Source organism: Thunnus maccoyii, chromosome 17, assembly GCF_910596095.1.
Source record: "Thunnus maccoyii chromosome 17, fThuMac1.1, whole genome shotgun sequence".
Classification (NCBI taxonomy): domain Eukaryota; kingdom Metazoa; phylum Chordata; class Actinopteri; order Scombriformes; family Scombridae; genus Thunnus; species Thunnus maccoyii.
This window is the reverse complement of record NC_056549.1, coordinates 2,557,977-2,574,146: the sequence shown is the minus strand read 5'-3', so window position 1 is coordinate 2,574,146 and position 16,170 is coordinate 2,557,977. Positions and strand designations below refer to the sequence as shown.

General features: G+C 43.0%; 1 protein-coding gene across 9 annotated transcripts in view; it reads right to left on the bottom strand.

The window, feature by feature from the left end:
* afdna (afadin, adherens junction formation factor a) overlaps positions 1 to 16,170 on the bottom strand; it is a 118,269-nt gene that overhangs the window by 7,243 nt on the left and 94,856 nt on the right. For 6 of the 9 annotated variants that reach the window (XM_042389653.1, XM_042389657.1, XM_042389655.1 and 3 more), the window contains 9 exons: positions 15,716 to 15,807; positions 15,366 to 15,560; positions 15,060 to 15,213; positions 13,891 to 14,296; positions 12,893 to 13,140; positions 12,585 to 12,802; positions 11,757 to 11,936; positions 7,110 to 7,244; positions 3,065 to 3,608 (listed from right to left, as the gene is read on the bottom strand). In XM_042389653.1, the coding sequence (XP_042245587.1) occupies positions 3,065 to 3,608; positions 7,110 to 7,244; positions 11,757 to 11,936; positions 12,585 to 12,802; positions 12,893 to 13,140; positions 13,891 to 14,296; positions 15,060 to 15,213; positions 15,366 to 15,560; positions 15,716 to 15,807 (2,172 nt within the window). The remainder of the gene's footprint in view (positions 1 to 3,064; positions 3,609 to 7,109; positions 7,245 to 11,756; positions 11,937 to 12,584; positions 12,803 to 12,892; positions 13,141 to 13,890; positions 14,297 to 15,059; positions 15,214 to 15,365; positions 15,561 to 15,715; positions 15,808 to 16,170) is intronic. The other 3 variants (XM_042389659.1, XM_042389662.1, XM_042389658.1) reach the window with 2 other exon arrangements.

Genomic DNA, 16,170 nt, shown 5'->3' with positions numbered 1-16,170 from the left:
TTACATTCCTCTGTGGAGCCAAAAGAGATGGAAAATTATACTCCTGGCACTGCTGTTCAAAATTGTTCAGATTCACAAGAAAGAGTCATCCACTGAGCTTTTCATTTACTCTCAAAGGTTGTGACTGTTTTTCTTTTATTCTGCTTCAGTTATCCTGCAGGCCGGCGGAGTTTAAAACAACTCGCTGTTTTGTTTTTATGAACCGATACAGACAGAGCGCTGCCTCTTCTGTTGAAACCTACAATTAATGCATGCATCTTTTTTAAAATTGTTGCTAGGTGACCAACGAATCACCTATCCTTAAACGGTGATGACATCAGGTGCTTTTCCACTCCGAGTTGTATGTTTTTCCAACTTGAGGCTCCTGCAAAAACGCTCAAGAAGCAGTGACCAAAAAGCTTCGCTGTCATTAAAACAGTCACAAGAAGCCGTCGCAGGCTGCTAAAAATGGCTCTGTGTGATCGGGCTTTGTCTAGTTGCACCTTCAGAGACAAACTGGCGTCGGGATTGTTTTTCTTGTGGTTTTTCATGCAAAAGGCAAAAAAAGGCCGGATTTGATTAAAAGTCGAGCTGCTTTCGGAGCTGCCAGCTGATCAAATCACACTCATCGAAACACATTTGAAGATTCATATGTCAGGGAAGCCAGAGACTCAGGTGCCGCTCGGTCACCTGAACCTGCCGCAAAGCCCTGTGGGAGTTGTAGGAGGTTTAGTAAAGCTGCAGCGTTAAGACAGCATCATAGCTACAGCAGACACACACACACATAAGACTGACAGCGAGATGAAGGACAGTCAGATCAGCTGACAGAAGCACATAACAAGAGATAAAGACTGAGCGCTAGAAGAGACAGGCGCGGAGTGGAAACAGGAAGTGAGCAAAGACAAATAAGAAATAAATAAAAGGACAGCAGCCTGGTGGAAGCTACGCACAGGCAGGAAAAAGCAATAGACATCAAGCCGGTTACTGAGGTGAGCTGCTGGCAGCCAGAGTGCAGTGTTGAGTGTCTATGTGTGTGTGTGTGTGTGTGTGTGTGTGTGTGTGTGTGTGTGTGTGTGTGACAAGGTAGTGAAACATGCAGATTTTCTCTCTGAGGGAGGTGAGGTGGGGGTTTGGGGGGTTTGGGGGGTGAGGTAAGGGTAGGTGGGAGGGTGGGGGGGACGTTAGTGGGATGTTTTCCTGACTTTGATTGAAAGTAGAAGTTCTGATGAGGTCTTGGATGTGTTTGAATATTTAATGAGCAGCGGGGATGAAGGTGCCGGCAGCTTGTTTCCTGGTCGTCAGGTGGTGATTTAAGTCACACTGAGCTGCGTTCGAAGCCGTTTGTCTGAGGTCGTTCAAACTGCAGATGTTTCTGCTTCTGACCCCTCAATGCAAAGTCACTTCTGCATCATTTTAAACACCATTACTGATACTAATACGCTACTCATGTTTTCTTTATCAACTTACTTTGATAAATAAAAACATTTTCATTTTAATAAAACGCTGCTAAAAACATTAGACCGTACAAGAAATTTGAATAAATATTCTAGAAATGTGGACTTGAATCAGTGACTGGTTCTGATCAAAGAGCGCTAAAACTACACTATGACTCTGACCAGACATCTGATGCCAGCTGTTAGTATTTACCAGTCAGCGCTACAGTCGGAACCAAAAACACATTGAGGTTTGACAGCTGGTCCGAATCATCTACGAGCTGTGAGCAGTTCATTTATTTCTCTTCTTCTCGTTTGTTTTGACTGGTGTTTGAGAAGCCGGAGGACGTCAAACTAAACACTGTTTCACAAGAACAATTAGAGAACTATTTTGTATTTTTTACCCTGTTAATCATCTTGACACCTCTGTTCTTTTTTTTTTGTGGAATTAATCCAAAAGAAAGCCGAAAACAAAAAGATACAGGATGAATTTAATTACTACGACTGACTCCTTGTCTTACTTTGAAAATATAACAACACTAGTGTGCACAGAGTGTGTCTCAGGCGGGATATTTTAGGAGGAAAAAAATATTCCAGGCAGCTGCCAGCTGACTGCAGCTTGACCTCTCTTATTTTAGATATTGCTCTCCAAGAATGAGTCCTTCTGGAGAAAAGTAAAGATTCATATCTTGACATAACATTCGACACGGATAAACCAAGAAAAACAGCTAATGTTTCATACCGAAGGCCCAAAAATGACCTTAAAAATCTGCTATAACAAATACCTGCCACTAGGAGTCGCTGTGGTAACACAGAGAAGCAACAAGCTTTTTAAACAGCCGCAGACAAAGAAGAACCTTCTCACTCAACACGCCGCTGCCGTGTTTTTTACATGTTTATGTTTATGAATGAGAGCTGATGCTTTATCGAGTGATTGATGGGAGTGTGAAGCCAATGGTGTGTCTCCTTCCCTTTAAAGCCAACACCGCTAAGCAGAGCCACGGGGCAGGAAAGGGGGGGTGGAGGGGGGGTGGAGGCGGGGGGGAGGGGCAGACTGACGCCCCCCCCCCCTCCCCACCCATCCCCAAGCAGCAACCAACCAGACACAAAAGGAGGCGGCGAGCGACAACACCAACAGTACTATGATTGGCTCTGATGGGTCTCAATCTGCAGCAAAAAAGTGGTGGCGTGATTATCGATTGCTTTTTCTGTTCGCTAGTGCTGATCGAGTGGGGGAGGAAGAGGAGGAGGTGATTGGAGGAAGATGAGGAGGGAAAAAAAAAAACCTCTGGGGACAGAAGGAGGTGTTCAAACAAACAAAAAAAATTACACAACAATCTGATTTGCTTGAGGAGAGGGAGGGAAATTTCCACATATATAAAATAACGAACGTAAAGTGATGAATGAAGGGATTTTGATTGACGACAATTAAAAAAATTTGGACAAACATGTAAAAAAAAAAAAAAAAAGAGGAAAAGTAGACGGTGGAAATGAAAGGGCTCTCTACTGAAAAAAAGGTAAAAACACAACATAGCACTAAAATCATGAAGGAGTGGCTAGTAAATGAACAGATGAGTGGATGAGAGGGAGGTGTGGGAGCTGTAGAGGGCGCCGTGGCGAGCCTGACTCCTCTCTCCTCTCTCTGCGTCTACCTTTAACGCCTCCTGGGGGGACGGAGCAGGGTTTGGCAGGAAGGGGGGGGCCTGTACTGTTGGAGTTGTTGACTGGCGGCTGGAACGAGCCAGACAAGAAGATGCCGTCGGAAAAGGGGCGGGGCTTGCGGGCAGTGGGCGGCGGCTGAGGCCTGCTGTGATTGGGCGAGGCGGAGGCCGGGAGGTCGCCGTACGACTTCCGGGTCGCCGACAGCTTCACCTGACCTGATTGGCTGCCGCCGCCACTCCCTGCTTTGGTGACTTCCTCATCGTCATCCTCATCGCCCGCGTAGGAGACGAACTTGGCGGTGTAGAGCGTGTCGGGGGAGGCGACCTGGGTTTTGAGGTAGGAGGTGTTTCTCTGTGGGGGTGGCGGGGGGGTGTTAGTAGGGTTGTGGGGGGCAGGGGGTTGGTAGTCCCGGGGCAGCGGGGGCCGATACAGACCGGCCGGCTCATCTGGCGTCAGCAGCTTTCTCTCCGCTTCCTCGTGCTGCCGGCGCCGCTCGGCCTCCAGGCGAGTGTAGTACTCCTCCTCCTGTCTCCTCTAAGGAGGAGGGGGGGGGACAACCTGTTAGTACGCTCCACTCTCATTGGCTCTCACCTCAGCAGTGGACACTAATTGGGGGGACTCCTCGTTAACAAGCTCCACTACGCTGACTGTACATCTGACTGCTACATCTGCTCCACCCAGCAAGACGACAACAACTATCCACCACAGATACCAGTCTGATCATACTGGTCCAGACCAGGGACAGTACTTATAAAACCCTATCAAGTCAGTTAATTATGATGATTGGTCAAAAAAAAATGCACTGATTAAAACATCCTCTTAAAACCTCTTAAAACATACTTAAGAGTTATTACTTAATTTCTTTTATTTCTGTTTTTATTTCTTTTAAATTGTATTTTCTTTTATCTTACTGGAAAGACTTTGTGTGTGTTTTTAATTTGCTGCTCTGTATGAATCATTTTGTAATGTGGGGTTTTAGAAATAAAGATTATTATTATTTACTAGAATACAAAGTTACAGGTGAGTAGTTAATAATTTAATTCTGACTTAAAGGAATGAGGACCGGTATTCAACACGGCTGCTGCTGCAGTATTGAAAGATAATGTTTACGTCTGTTTATCATTAATTATGTTGTGTACCATAAATCTGTTGTGTTTTTAACATCTGGCTAGTGAAATATTATTTTTATGCTGATTAACAGACATTGTCCCTGTTAAATAAATAAATAAGAGTAATGAATAAATAATAAATGAATCACCGGACGCCGTCTCATCTGGACTCTGACGCTTTGAGTTTTGTTTTTTTAATGATCCTCTTGTATGTAAAGTGTCTTTAAGTACCTTCAAAAGCTTAAAGTTCTAAAATAAATGTATAATTATTATTGTTATTAATCTAAGGACCAATATTTGTATATCTCACTTGTTTCCAAAGCTTTGTAGATATTTATTTACTTTCTTTATTTTCTGTTTCTCAGTTTTACTTTTGTAAAATATGAAAATTACCATAAATAAAAAGTATTATATAATTTTATAAGTGATGCCCCTGGACTGGACTTGTTCAAACTGGTTGACTGACGACTGGTCCCACACTTGCCTTCATCTACTCTTCATCTGCTCTAACTGGTGCTGAACTGGTACTGGGCGTACAGTAAACCGGCCTAGACCACCCTGTCTACCACCGTCTCCCCTTCCCTCATCACCGTGTGTATGTGTGTGTGTATATATGTGTGCTTGGTTTTGTGTGTGTCCTCAGTTTATCCTACATGGTTTGTGGGCAGGTTTTTGATCCCGGCCCACCCTGCTCTCCTCAGGCTGAGCATCTACGTTGCTGCTGCTCACATACACTCACACACACACGAAGCTATGCTGGAGGAATGTGTTTAGATTTTCTGGGTTTGGAGCCCGACCAGCCGCTCCGGATTCACATGTGCTCGATGTCGATGCCTCTGATGTTAGATTATCTTCTGGTTTATGGTCCGTTTCATGTGTCTGTCTGTCTGTCTGTCTGTCTGTCTGTCTGTCTGTCATGGGCTCAGTGTAGTCAAGATCGTGTGTGTGTGTGTGTGTCATCTAGCGCTGTGGGTGTATCCCAGCTGCCTTTGAAGTGTTCAATCAGCCCAGTTGGAATCTGAAGAAACTGGGAGGGATTAGTGGGTGTGTGGGTTTGAATGAGTGGGTGGGTGAATATGTACAGTATGGATGGATGAGGGCGGGGATGAGGCGGGCGGGTGTAGATTTGTGTGTGTGTGTGTGTGTGCATGAAACTGGATGTGTTTTTTTGGGGGGGGAAAGTGGGAGGGTGGGCGGCATTCCCTCACATATAGTTTCTGAAGCGATGCCGGATGGAAATGATGACACAAATAAAATGAAATAAAATTAATAATTTAAATAAAAAAAACTTCAGAACTCAATCATAACTGCTTCCCTCAAAAAAAAAACTGAAATAACTTCCTGACACGACAACCAACGACAACACGATGGGAGTCCCATGCTTGAGGTGGGTGGGAGCACATAACATGACACAGCAATACATCACATAGGGGTGGGGGGAGGGGGAGGGGGAGGGGGGGGGGTGCACAGGATGAGGACATGCAGTTGGACATCTTAACAGTAAAAAACAGCATCAGAATAACATTCATTACATCCTAAAATCAATATCTCTTGACTAATAGTCCTTTGTGAGATACTTCTGACTACTTCTTTATTACTTTTAACTTCACCAGTTAATGAAATCATTAATTTCAGAGATACAGCTGGAAGAGAAGAATATCTGAGAGGCTTTTCAGTGGTTCAAATCCTACAAACGTCATCTTCAGGTGGAGATTTAAGCTTAAAGTACCGTTAGATGTTTTAAAGGATCAGCGGTCTGATCGATGGTCTACAGGACAAACACACCAGAGTGATGACATCATGGTGAAGTCAGCGAAAAAACAACACAATGATAAAAAAAACACTTGAGTATGTTTGATTTAACGCACAGGACGGAGATGGGCGGGTGGGCATCAGATCAGACCACTCATCATTTAACAAAAGAAATAAATATTTCTACACATATGATGTAAACATGTTGCCTCTGACTTTATTAATGAGCAGTCTGGATAAACACCTTAAGTCATTATAAAGTATTCAGACCGGTTTACTTGGTGCATAATTTACTGTTTTATAGATTTAATTTAAAATGGATTAAACGATGTAAACAGGAACAAAGAAAAAATAAACTGAAATCTCTCACTTACAGGCTCCAAACTGAGTCCAGATGTTATTGTGTGTAGAATTAAATCACCAAAAATAGTACATTTATTCAATTTTAAATTAAATCTATAACATAATAAGTGAAGACGGCCGCTGTACATTTATTTTTTAATTCATATGAGCCGCTAAGTGTGTCATCTACCTTTGATATCATGGATGTTCACACATTTTTCTACAAAATGTTTTAATCTTCTTTTTTTTTTTTTTAATTTTTACCAAAAATGATTTAACTGGAATCTGAAAGTCTCAACTGGTTTTACTGCGTCTATATATTTGTGCCTCCGTCTGTTTAAACTGATTTTAAAAAAACTTCTTGTCCTGATTATTTTAACTTTACACAAATGTTTAAACTCTGAAAGTCTTTTTTTTTTAAATTTCCACATAGTAGTAAAACTCTTATACATTTGGCTTTTATTGTGGAGCTGTAGTGCTTCATGCTGGTTTAAACACTGTTTCATATAAGTTCAGGGAAGCTTAAGATGCTTTTGAAGATGATCAATCTTCAGGCACTTTTAGGCGAAACAGTCGAGCATATTGGTTAAAACTCAACTTCACAGGATCTTCATCAGGGTGATCAATACTGTCAGAGTGTTTTGAGTTCCAGCTGTGATCCTTCTAATGAAGTCCCTGTAAAGTCCAAACTGGTTGGACTAAATAAATCCTTTTAATACGACCTGAGAGTGCCTGAAGAACATCTGTTTCAGAGGCTGCAGGACAGTAAAGGACATTTATAATTATAAGTCATATCAGTTTAACTCTGACAGACAAAGAGAGAGAGACAGACCTTCTCCTCGGCCTCTCGTTTGGCTCTCTCCTCCTCCCTCCACCTTCTCTCCTCCTCCTGCTTTGCTCGCTCCTCTGCCTCCCGCTTACGAATCTCCTCCAGCTGCTGCTTACGCCGTCTCTCCTCATCCTGCAACTGATCACACACACACACACACACACACACGCAGGGAACACCATGCCAAAAAGGCAACGCCAAGACAAGCACACATGCAAAACAAAAAAAAAAAGACAATTAGTACCAAAACATTGATTATAGTAGCATTCATACCCAAACTCTCTGAGAACACATCCACATCCAACGGCTCATTTTAACTGCTTGGACTTCTAGTTAGTGTGCACTAACGTGTCGTGTGTAATGTGAGGTAGTCTGGATTTGTTTCACAGGACGTCTCCAGAGGGGCGGAGCAGAGTGCACTGCAAACACACAGCTGAACGTGCACACACCGACGACAACAACAACAACATGCAACAACAACAACAACAGCAACCAGAACATGGCAGGGCAAAAACAAGGAGAGCCCCTCTTTCAGCTACTTAAAGGTGCACTTGATTTTATTTTATCATGTTTGTACAAAAGCTTCACGTTGAGCTGAAGATGCAACTGAGCAGAGAGGAAAATCAAGCGTACCTGAAGTAACTGTAAGCTCAACGGGCTGCTGCAGAAACACGCTGATAATCATCCCAACACAAACCCAGTAGAATACGGTGACACACAAAACAAGCAGACCCTCTCTCTGGGCTGAATGTCGGTTAAAGGGTTAGTTCAACTAAATTACAACTAAACATATTTTGCCTGTTCAACATAATGGTTTCTATCCATGCAGACGATGTGGTGATAACTCTGTCTCTGAGTGTAGGAGCCAAAATATGTTGTTATTTCTGTTTATATATTGATGTGGGCGTCACGTATTGAGTCACTTACGTTGCTTGACACATGGGTGTGGTTTCCTATTACTTAACCTGTTCACTTAGGTGGTGGCGGGAGTTTTTGGACGAAGGGAGTTGGTAGAGCTCTGATATTTTCTGTTGACCGTCACCATTGTTACTATCATCACCATCGTCACCATTGTTACTATGATCACCATCGTCACCATTGTTACTATGATCACCATCGTCTGTTCATCACTTTATTTTCACAGTATATTTTTTATGCAACAGCTGATTGTCAGACTCTTTCATTTTGTTTATTTTTTTCAATAAAACATCAGTAAAACGTCATCTTGGATGGTTTTGTATGGACGTGTCACATATAGGAGCCTACTAAGTCTTTTAGCGGCCTTTTTTGAAAAGTAGTCGCTACGCTGAGTCTGTCAGTAATGCAGTTCAATGGAAAAATATTTGTGTTTGTGGTGCTCATAAAATAGAAAATGATATCAACAATAACATGTCTCTGTTACGCTGTCAACAGTCTTTATGGGACAATATCTTTGGTAGAAAATACTCTGAATTAAAACTAAAACTTGTTCTGTGGAGTATCCAGAGAGACAGTGATGTTAAAGGGATAATCCTTTAGATATTTCTGAAGTTAAATGTGTTTTTTAATGTCCTTTATGGTCAGAATTGATCTCGCTTTTATTGTGAAGCAACGGTATTTGTCACCAAGGACACTGACAGCAATCATTCATAAAAAAAAACAGATCATTTTGGTAATTTCTTGACAGAAAGTTTTAAATATTGGAGGAGCAGTGTGCTGTTAGATGAAGAGTTGATGAAGAGTGGCAAGACGCAACTCCTCCGACTCATCAGTGAGGTAACAAACCTAACTGCGTGAAATCAGGTCCTGGTTTCTCATTTAAATGAATTTGTTGTAGCTGCTGGTTTGTTTGCTGTGGTGTTAAATCACCATCAGGCGTTGCTAAAGTTCTCCTCCACTCAAAAATATGTTTTTCTTCTTGTTCCTTCAGTTGGATGTTTGAGCTTCACTGTACAGAACGGGTCAATGAGCAGGATTTGTGACAGCACAACTAGTTTTTGGAAGCTAATTAAGGTCCAATATTCAACCTTAACAAGTGTGGTGTGAAAACCTGAAGCCTCCATGTAAGAATTATATTATGGACGAGGCAGAAATCTCAAAGTTGGATAAAACACAACCTGGACAAATAACACCAAAAACTATCTGCATGGAGAGAAAACACTAGATGTACTTGAGAAAATGTGTTTCTGTAATTTGGGTGAACAGACCCTTTAAAAAGAGAACATAAAGAGGCTCAGCTGGACACACACAAATGCATGGATGGATGGATGGATTCATGAGTAACACAACATCATGATGCTGCCCTGCGTAGGCAGCGCCGGGGTCTCGCAGGACTATCATGCATGGATCTGGACCTGGACGTCCCCCCCCCCCGTGAAGCATTCAGCCATGCAGGCGCCACCTCGATATGCACTCAAAACATCACTGCTGACAAGAATCACACCAGCCTCAGCACTGCTACTCTATAAGCATGTGTAAGTTTGGTTTTCGATGGCTTCGTTCGTTTGGGAAACGCCAGTATTTCATCATTTGTGAGCAGCGGCTTCCCTCTCCGTCCCCCCCAGCAGTTGTTTTGAGTGGACAAAGAGATGGACGGCTTCCCCAGCCAGACGATATCAAGCATCCCAGGACGGCCTCTCCATGACCGAGGCTGCTCTTTAGCTAATCATGGCCCAGCCCTGCCTCCAACCCCCCCCCCCCCCCCAATGAAACGACGACAGTAGTCCAGATGGGTGGGAAGAGACAAATCGGAAACAACGGGCAGGTGGGCAGCCCAGACAGAAAACAGGAAGTGATGTGGGTTAGGGAGAGGATACTAAGTCATTAACAGGAAGAACATACCAAGTCTAGAACAGAGATAGCTGGGACAGCAGTCTGCTGCTGAAGAAGAAGAAGAAGAACAGAGTAGAGAGTGAGAGAGAGCGAGGCGAGATAGATAGCAAAAACAGAGAGAGAGAGAGGAGAAAGAAAAATATCCAAAATACTGAAGAGGAGGGTGTGGAGGAGATACAACGAAATCAGCAAAAATAAAAAGGAGGGAAGAGGAAGAAGAAGTAAAATAGAAATAAGAGAAGGAAGGGGAGGACATATAGTATAGTGAAAACATTGCTGCACTGTGCTGATTAATGGCTGCTCACATCCAAATTTTTTAATTAGTTAAAGTGACTCTGGCAGCTGTTTGCTCTTCCTGAGGTTTGTACCATTAAGTTTCCAAATATTTGGGGGAAAGTGTTTATTTATCTGAATCAGGAGTTTAAGGATCAGAATAACAACGTAAATATTAAGTAATTTATCTTATTTAAGGTTAACTGGAGGTTCGTTGAGAGTTACTCAAAGCAAACGTGGGGCTTTTACTTTGGTGAGGACAGAGACTGTTATCTTGTACAGACAGAAAAGCCCAAACTTGTGATTTTAGGTTATAAACTAAACGTCTCTGTCTGTTCTCATCTGTCATTGGTCTGTTTACTGTAAACTGTGCTGAATGTCAACAGAGTTTGATTGAAGGAGTAAAACATAAAATCGAGGTGAAGATCAGTTTAAAACAGTTTCATTACAAAAATAAATTAAAAAAAAACTAAATCAAACCAACCACAACCAGTAAACAACCACACACTCAGCAACACTTCCAACACCTTCCACCCAACAATATCCACCAGTATCCACCAGTATCCACCAGTATCCACCAGTATCCACCGGTATCCGCCCACATCCAACCATATCTCACCATACAGAGAAAATAGGAAAATAATGCTGCATAACTGTAAGTCAACCTACACTACTTCCTGAAACAGTTTTGAACATTTGAAGTGCTTGGATGGTGTTTAGTCGATCATATCGGCTCGTTTAGATGCTCTCAGCTCTTCCACGTTGGTTTCTAACCACAGCAAAGTATCCAGAACTATCCAGAATTATTATTATTAAATCGTGAATAGTCATCAATATCCTGTCAGGATGCTGAGAGTCTTGTACGGTCATGGTTCATTCTCACTATGCTGCATTTGCATTATATGAGAAAGATGCTGGATGCGAGTGATGACGAGTTGATCTGTAGATAAATGTATGAAATTATGTTTTTACGTTAAAGGAAACAGGTGTTTGCTAGTGAACTCGTTTTACTCACTAATGTGTTAATTATGGGGAAATCTGGTCACCAAACTCTACACTTGTAGCTTCTTCCTGTCACACTCACACAGTTTCTTCCATATAATGTGAATGCAGCGTTACGACAAACTGGCCTGCTTGCCCCGCCCACCCCACCCCTCCCCTCCCAGCCAATCAGATTTAAGCAGCTCAGCATGGCAAAGCGATGACAGAAGCATGTTGCAGATGCACATTGCAGGACATTCATAGTGGGAGAGCGCTGCCGTATGGAAATCCATTTCCTCTTCTAGCAGCTTGAAAGACGTTTATTTCTGCCAAAACAGCCTTTAAATACCATTTCCTGTTCCTCCCTACTGCACTACTTCCTGCAGCCTTTCCTGTCAGTGTTTAATTTACACTCTGTTGCTCTTTTCTCCTCCACTTTATTGTCCTTTGATTTACTACATGATCCAAATCTCCTCTCTCCTCTCCTCCATCCATCATTTTCTTTTATTTGTCCTCCCATCTTGTCATTTCCTGTCTTCTATTCTCTCTATCGATGCCCCCCCCCACCCCCCCCGCCCGTCTCACCCTGGCTCTCTTCTCGGCCTCCAGCCTCTGCATGATCATCATGGTGTCTACGTCCTCGTCGTCCTCCTCCTCCTCGTCTTCGTCGCTCTGCTTGGACTCCTGCAGTCGTTTCTGGAACTGCCACTCCAGCATCAGCTTCCTGAGCCGGTCGCTTTCCTCCGCCGTTCGCTCCGGCTTCGACTGGAAGGTAAAACATATTTCAAACTCTTTATACTGGTCTGTTTCCAGTTCCTTATTAAACCTTCTTCTGTCAACCTTTAACTTAATGCATGTGGGAAGAATCTACCAATGCAAACGTATCACATAAGTTCAACAACAACATAAAGGCAGCTAACTACTGTTTTCATTATCTATTAATCTGCTGATTAGTTTCCTCATTAATCAATGAATCATTTAACATTTAAAATGTCACAAAATTGTGCAAATACCCATCAAGTTGACATATTTAAAACCCAAAGATCTTAAATTTACAACAATGTAAAACAGAGAAAATGTTGCATCTTTGCTTGAAAAGTGACACAAACGATCTATTATCTTATTATATTGTTATTATAGAGTCTGTTTATTCTAGTATATTCTTGAAAAAAGATCATGATCTCAGTGAGACTTCCTGTTTAAACCTGCTTTGTCAGTCAAATAATCAATGAATCAGCTAATTTGTTTGTAACAGAATCATCAAGACGTTAGCTGGAGCAGCTCTTCTAGAAATAACTACTAAATCTCTGACATGTTTCCTTCAGATGTTATTAAGATGAACATGTTGCATGAAGTGAATCTGAGGAAACATTAATCCCAACCAGATGAGGGTTTTTTTAAAATTGCGCCCACCTGCAGGTCCTGGATCTCCTTGTCCAGGAGGTCCACGATGTGAAGCTGCTGCTGCTTCTCGGCCTTCTCGCGGGCGTCTCTCTTCCAGGGGTCTGGAGACAGACTGTCGCTGGACGTCAGCTCCTCCTTACTGATGGTGATGTACTGCAGGTCTCGCCTCTCGATGGTGCGAGGCTGCTGCTGCGGTAGGAGCTCCCTGATCACCGTGTCCATGCCGACTGCGATTAACAGTTCATTTATTAATAAAAATCAACCCGCAGGTCATTATATCTGAGATAAAACATTAGATGTGAGAAGAGGTTTGTTACCGGCGGGGTTGGAGGCACTGGCGGGGGGAGGAACAGCTGAGCGAGGAAGGCTGGCCAGCTTCTCCGGTCTGGATGGGGGGGGCTGAGGCTGCGGGGGCAGGTAGGGCTGCGGCGGGGCCACGGAGGCCAGAGGGGGCTGGTGGTGGGGGGGAGGCATGGATCCTCCGTTGTTGTGAGGTTGGACGGGCATGACGGGGTTGGCCCGGATCTGACCCAGCTTCCTCTCCTGCTCCCTCCTCTTCCTCTCCCTGGGAATCATCATCATCATCATCATCGTTAATAGTAGCATCATTAGTTCTTATTTGCAATGTGATGTTTTTATGGTTGTTTTTGTTTTGTTGCTTTTAAAGATGCAGCAATCTAATCTCCAGATTTGTATCATTGCCAATACTGAACTGATTAAGCGAATCAGATATCAGTAAATACAATGTCATTCATAATTACATAATTACATAATTATAATTAACATTCATAAAGTGATTTCAGTGAGTTCTACACAGTTTTACAGGTTTTACATTTGGGAAACAGAGAACATCAGTATCAGAGGAGAAAAAGCTGCTGTTTATTCACTTATTTATTTATTTATTTATTTATATATTTAACGTCTACATGGACCTCTGAATTTTAATTAACATTATTATATTGTTATTTGTCTGTATTTAATTGTTTTGATAAATTTAAGAAACTATTGCAGGGCTGCAGCTAACGATTATTTTATTATCAATTAATATGCAGATTATTTCTCCAATAACTGAGAAACTAATTGTTTTGTTTAAAATGATTAATTATGAAAAATACCAGTTATAATTTCTTCAAATGTCTCGTTTTGTCTGATCAATAGTCACAAATCATAGAAACTAACTTCACTATCATGTATGACAGACAAGATTTAAATCAAGATGATGACGCAGCCAGCAAATCTTTATTATATGACGATCAAAACAGTTGATTTAACTTCTAACTTATCGTGCGACAGAGAGAAGCTTCAGACAGCCTACCTCTCCTCCTCCAGACGAGCCTTCTCCTTCTCATACCAGCGCTGCTGCTCCTCACGTTTCTTGCGGTCAGCAGCCTGTTGGGCCGTTACCGGGGTGACGGCGGGAGGCGGCGGGAGAGGTAGGTCGGGCTGGGGGTCGTAGGGGTCGTAGGCGTCGGGGTAAGGGGCCGGCGGCGGGGGAGGAGGAGGGGGCAGGTCGGAGCGGGATGGCGTCTGGGCCGGATGCGGCGGCGCAGCGTGGGGGGTGTTGGGCGTCTTCCATCGACCCGGTCCGGTCTTCTGGTTCTGGGTCTTGTTGGAGGAAGAGGAGGAGGCTGAGAAGTTGAGGTGCTCCTGGCTGGACGTGGACGACTCCAACGAGGAGGACACCTGCGGCTGCGGGGCCCAGTGGTCTGGTCCTCCGACACCTGCAGACACACAGAGAAAGAAACAGTTTATACTGGTTTCACTGGTATAATACACGTCAGCAGGGCAGCACTGGGCATCTGGCAGCAACATGTCCATAAACAAACTGACCTTTATAGAGCTTCTGCTTTTTTTTACTGCAATTTTGGAATTTTTTTGATCATTTGTTTTTCATTTTTGTTTCTATTGTTACAATTGTATCGTCTGTTTTTTCTATAATTTGAGTTATTTCCCTCATTTTACTTTCACATCATTATATTTGTCTTGTTCAAGTGTTTTATTGCTGTTGTGTGGACTCCAGGAAGAACAGTGATCGCTTTGTGGAAGCTGATGAGGATCCAGATAAAGAGTAAAGAATAAAAGGTCATATTTAAACAAGCAGAAACAAGGTCAAAGGTTACAGGGGGTGGTGGTATTTTTCTCATCAGTCTGAGTTTCTTTAAATCAATCAGATGATGTCTTACATGATGAAGATCAACCGACCAAAACGTTACAAAATGAACCACAAGTGAGCAACACTGAAGGATTTATTTGGATTTCACAGATGGAGGGAAAAATGTTTTGTTATTCTGAATGTAATACTGTAATTATGTATTATATAATCAAACACAGAAAAATATAAAAATAATAAAGCAAATTTAATTATATTGCACACAAAAATGCCGGATGCCTGTAACCACTAAGCTATTATATTATATAATCACATAATCTGGCAGTTAAACATTATCAGGTCTCTGATCTGTGATTGGTTTGCGTTGGCCGTACCTCCTGGCGGACCTCTCTGGTAGTCAAGATCTCTGTGTTGGTAGTCCAGGTCCCGGTGCTGGTAGTCCTGCTGGTAGTGCTGCGGCTGCATCCGCTCGTCCGGCCTCAGACCTCCCGGTGGAGGGTACAGCTCCTCCTGGGAGTGGTTGACCCGCTGGGAAGAGACACAAACGTAGAAGAAGAGATGGAGGAAGAATGGCGGGAAAAGATCAGGAAGGAAGGAAGGATAGAAAACAACGCAAAGACATCAAAACTAACACTTCATTTACTGAATGTCTGCTCATGGTGAAGAAGAGGCGTCTCTACCTGCATGCTGTTGTGGATGTTGTCCACCTGAGGGAGTCGTTCTCTGTCCTCCATGCCCTGCCAGTGCTGCGAGGGCCCCTGTCCGGGACCCACGACCCGGTCCTGGCTCTTGGAGGCCGGGATGGTGAAGTACTCCCTGGGGTAGGTCTGGGTGGGGATGGGGTAAGCCTCTGGACGGGGAGGGGAGGGCTCATCCTGACAGAGAAAGAAAAAAAAACAAACATATTTGGGATCACTGAACATCTCATCTCTGTTCCAGATACCACGTGTGACCTCGAGCGTTACTGTCATCCAGTCAGCTGGGACATTCCACACGAAGACGCCACCGGCCGCGTCGTACGGTTACTTACGTCGGCACACAGGTTGCCAGTGGAGACGGAGGTGATCTTGGTGCCGGGTCCTCCGGGGTAAACAGCTTTGCCTGCAGGACTCTGACCCTGATCTGAGGAGAGGAGACCAAAGACAACCTTTATGTTACAGTTTAAAGACAATTACAAACATATTCATCATAAAAAAAATATAATAAAGGACACAAAAGAGTTGCAAATTAAACCATAATCTGCAGGGAATTCGGTTTTTGAGACAGAAAACAGTGTAGTTTCATCTTTACTGCACATGACAAGTCTAAACCCACTGACCTGTTTGCCAAAAATACTTTTTATTTCTATATTTGATGAAGGCCGTCAAGGTAACTTTCAGTAAGATTTTAAGGAGACATGTGATAGCATCTAAAACATTTTAAGAACCTAATGAAATAAAGCCATCAATGCAATGAAATGAATCAAGTTCTTGTTGTTTCTGGAAG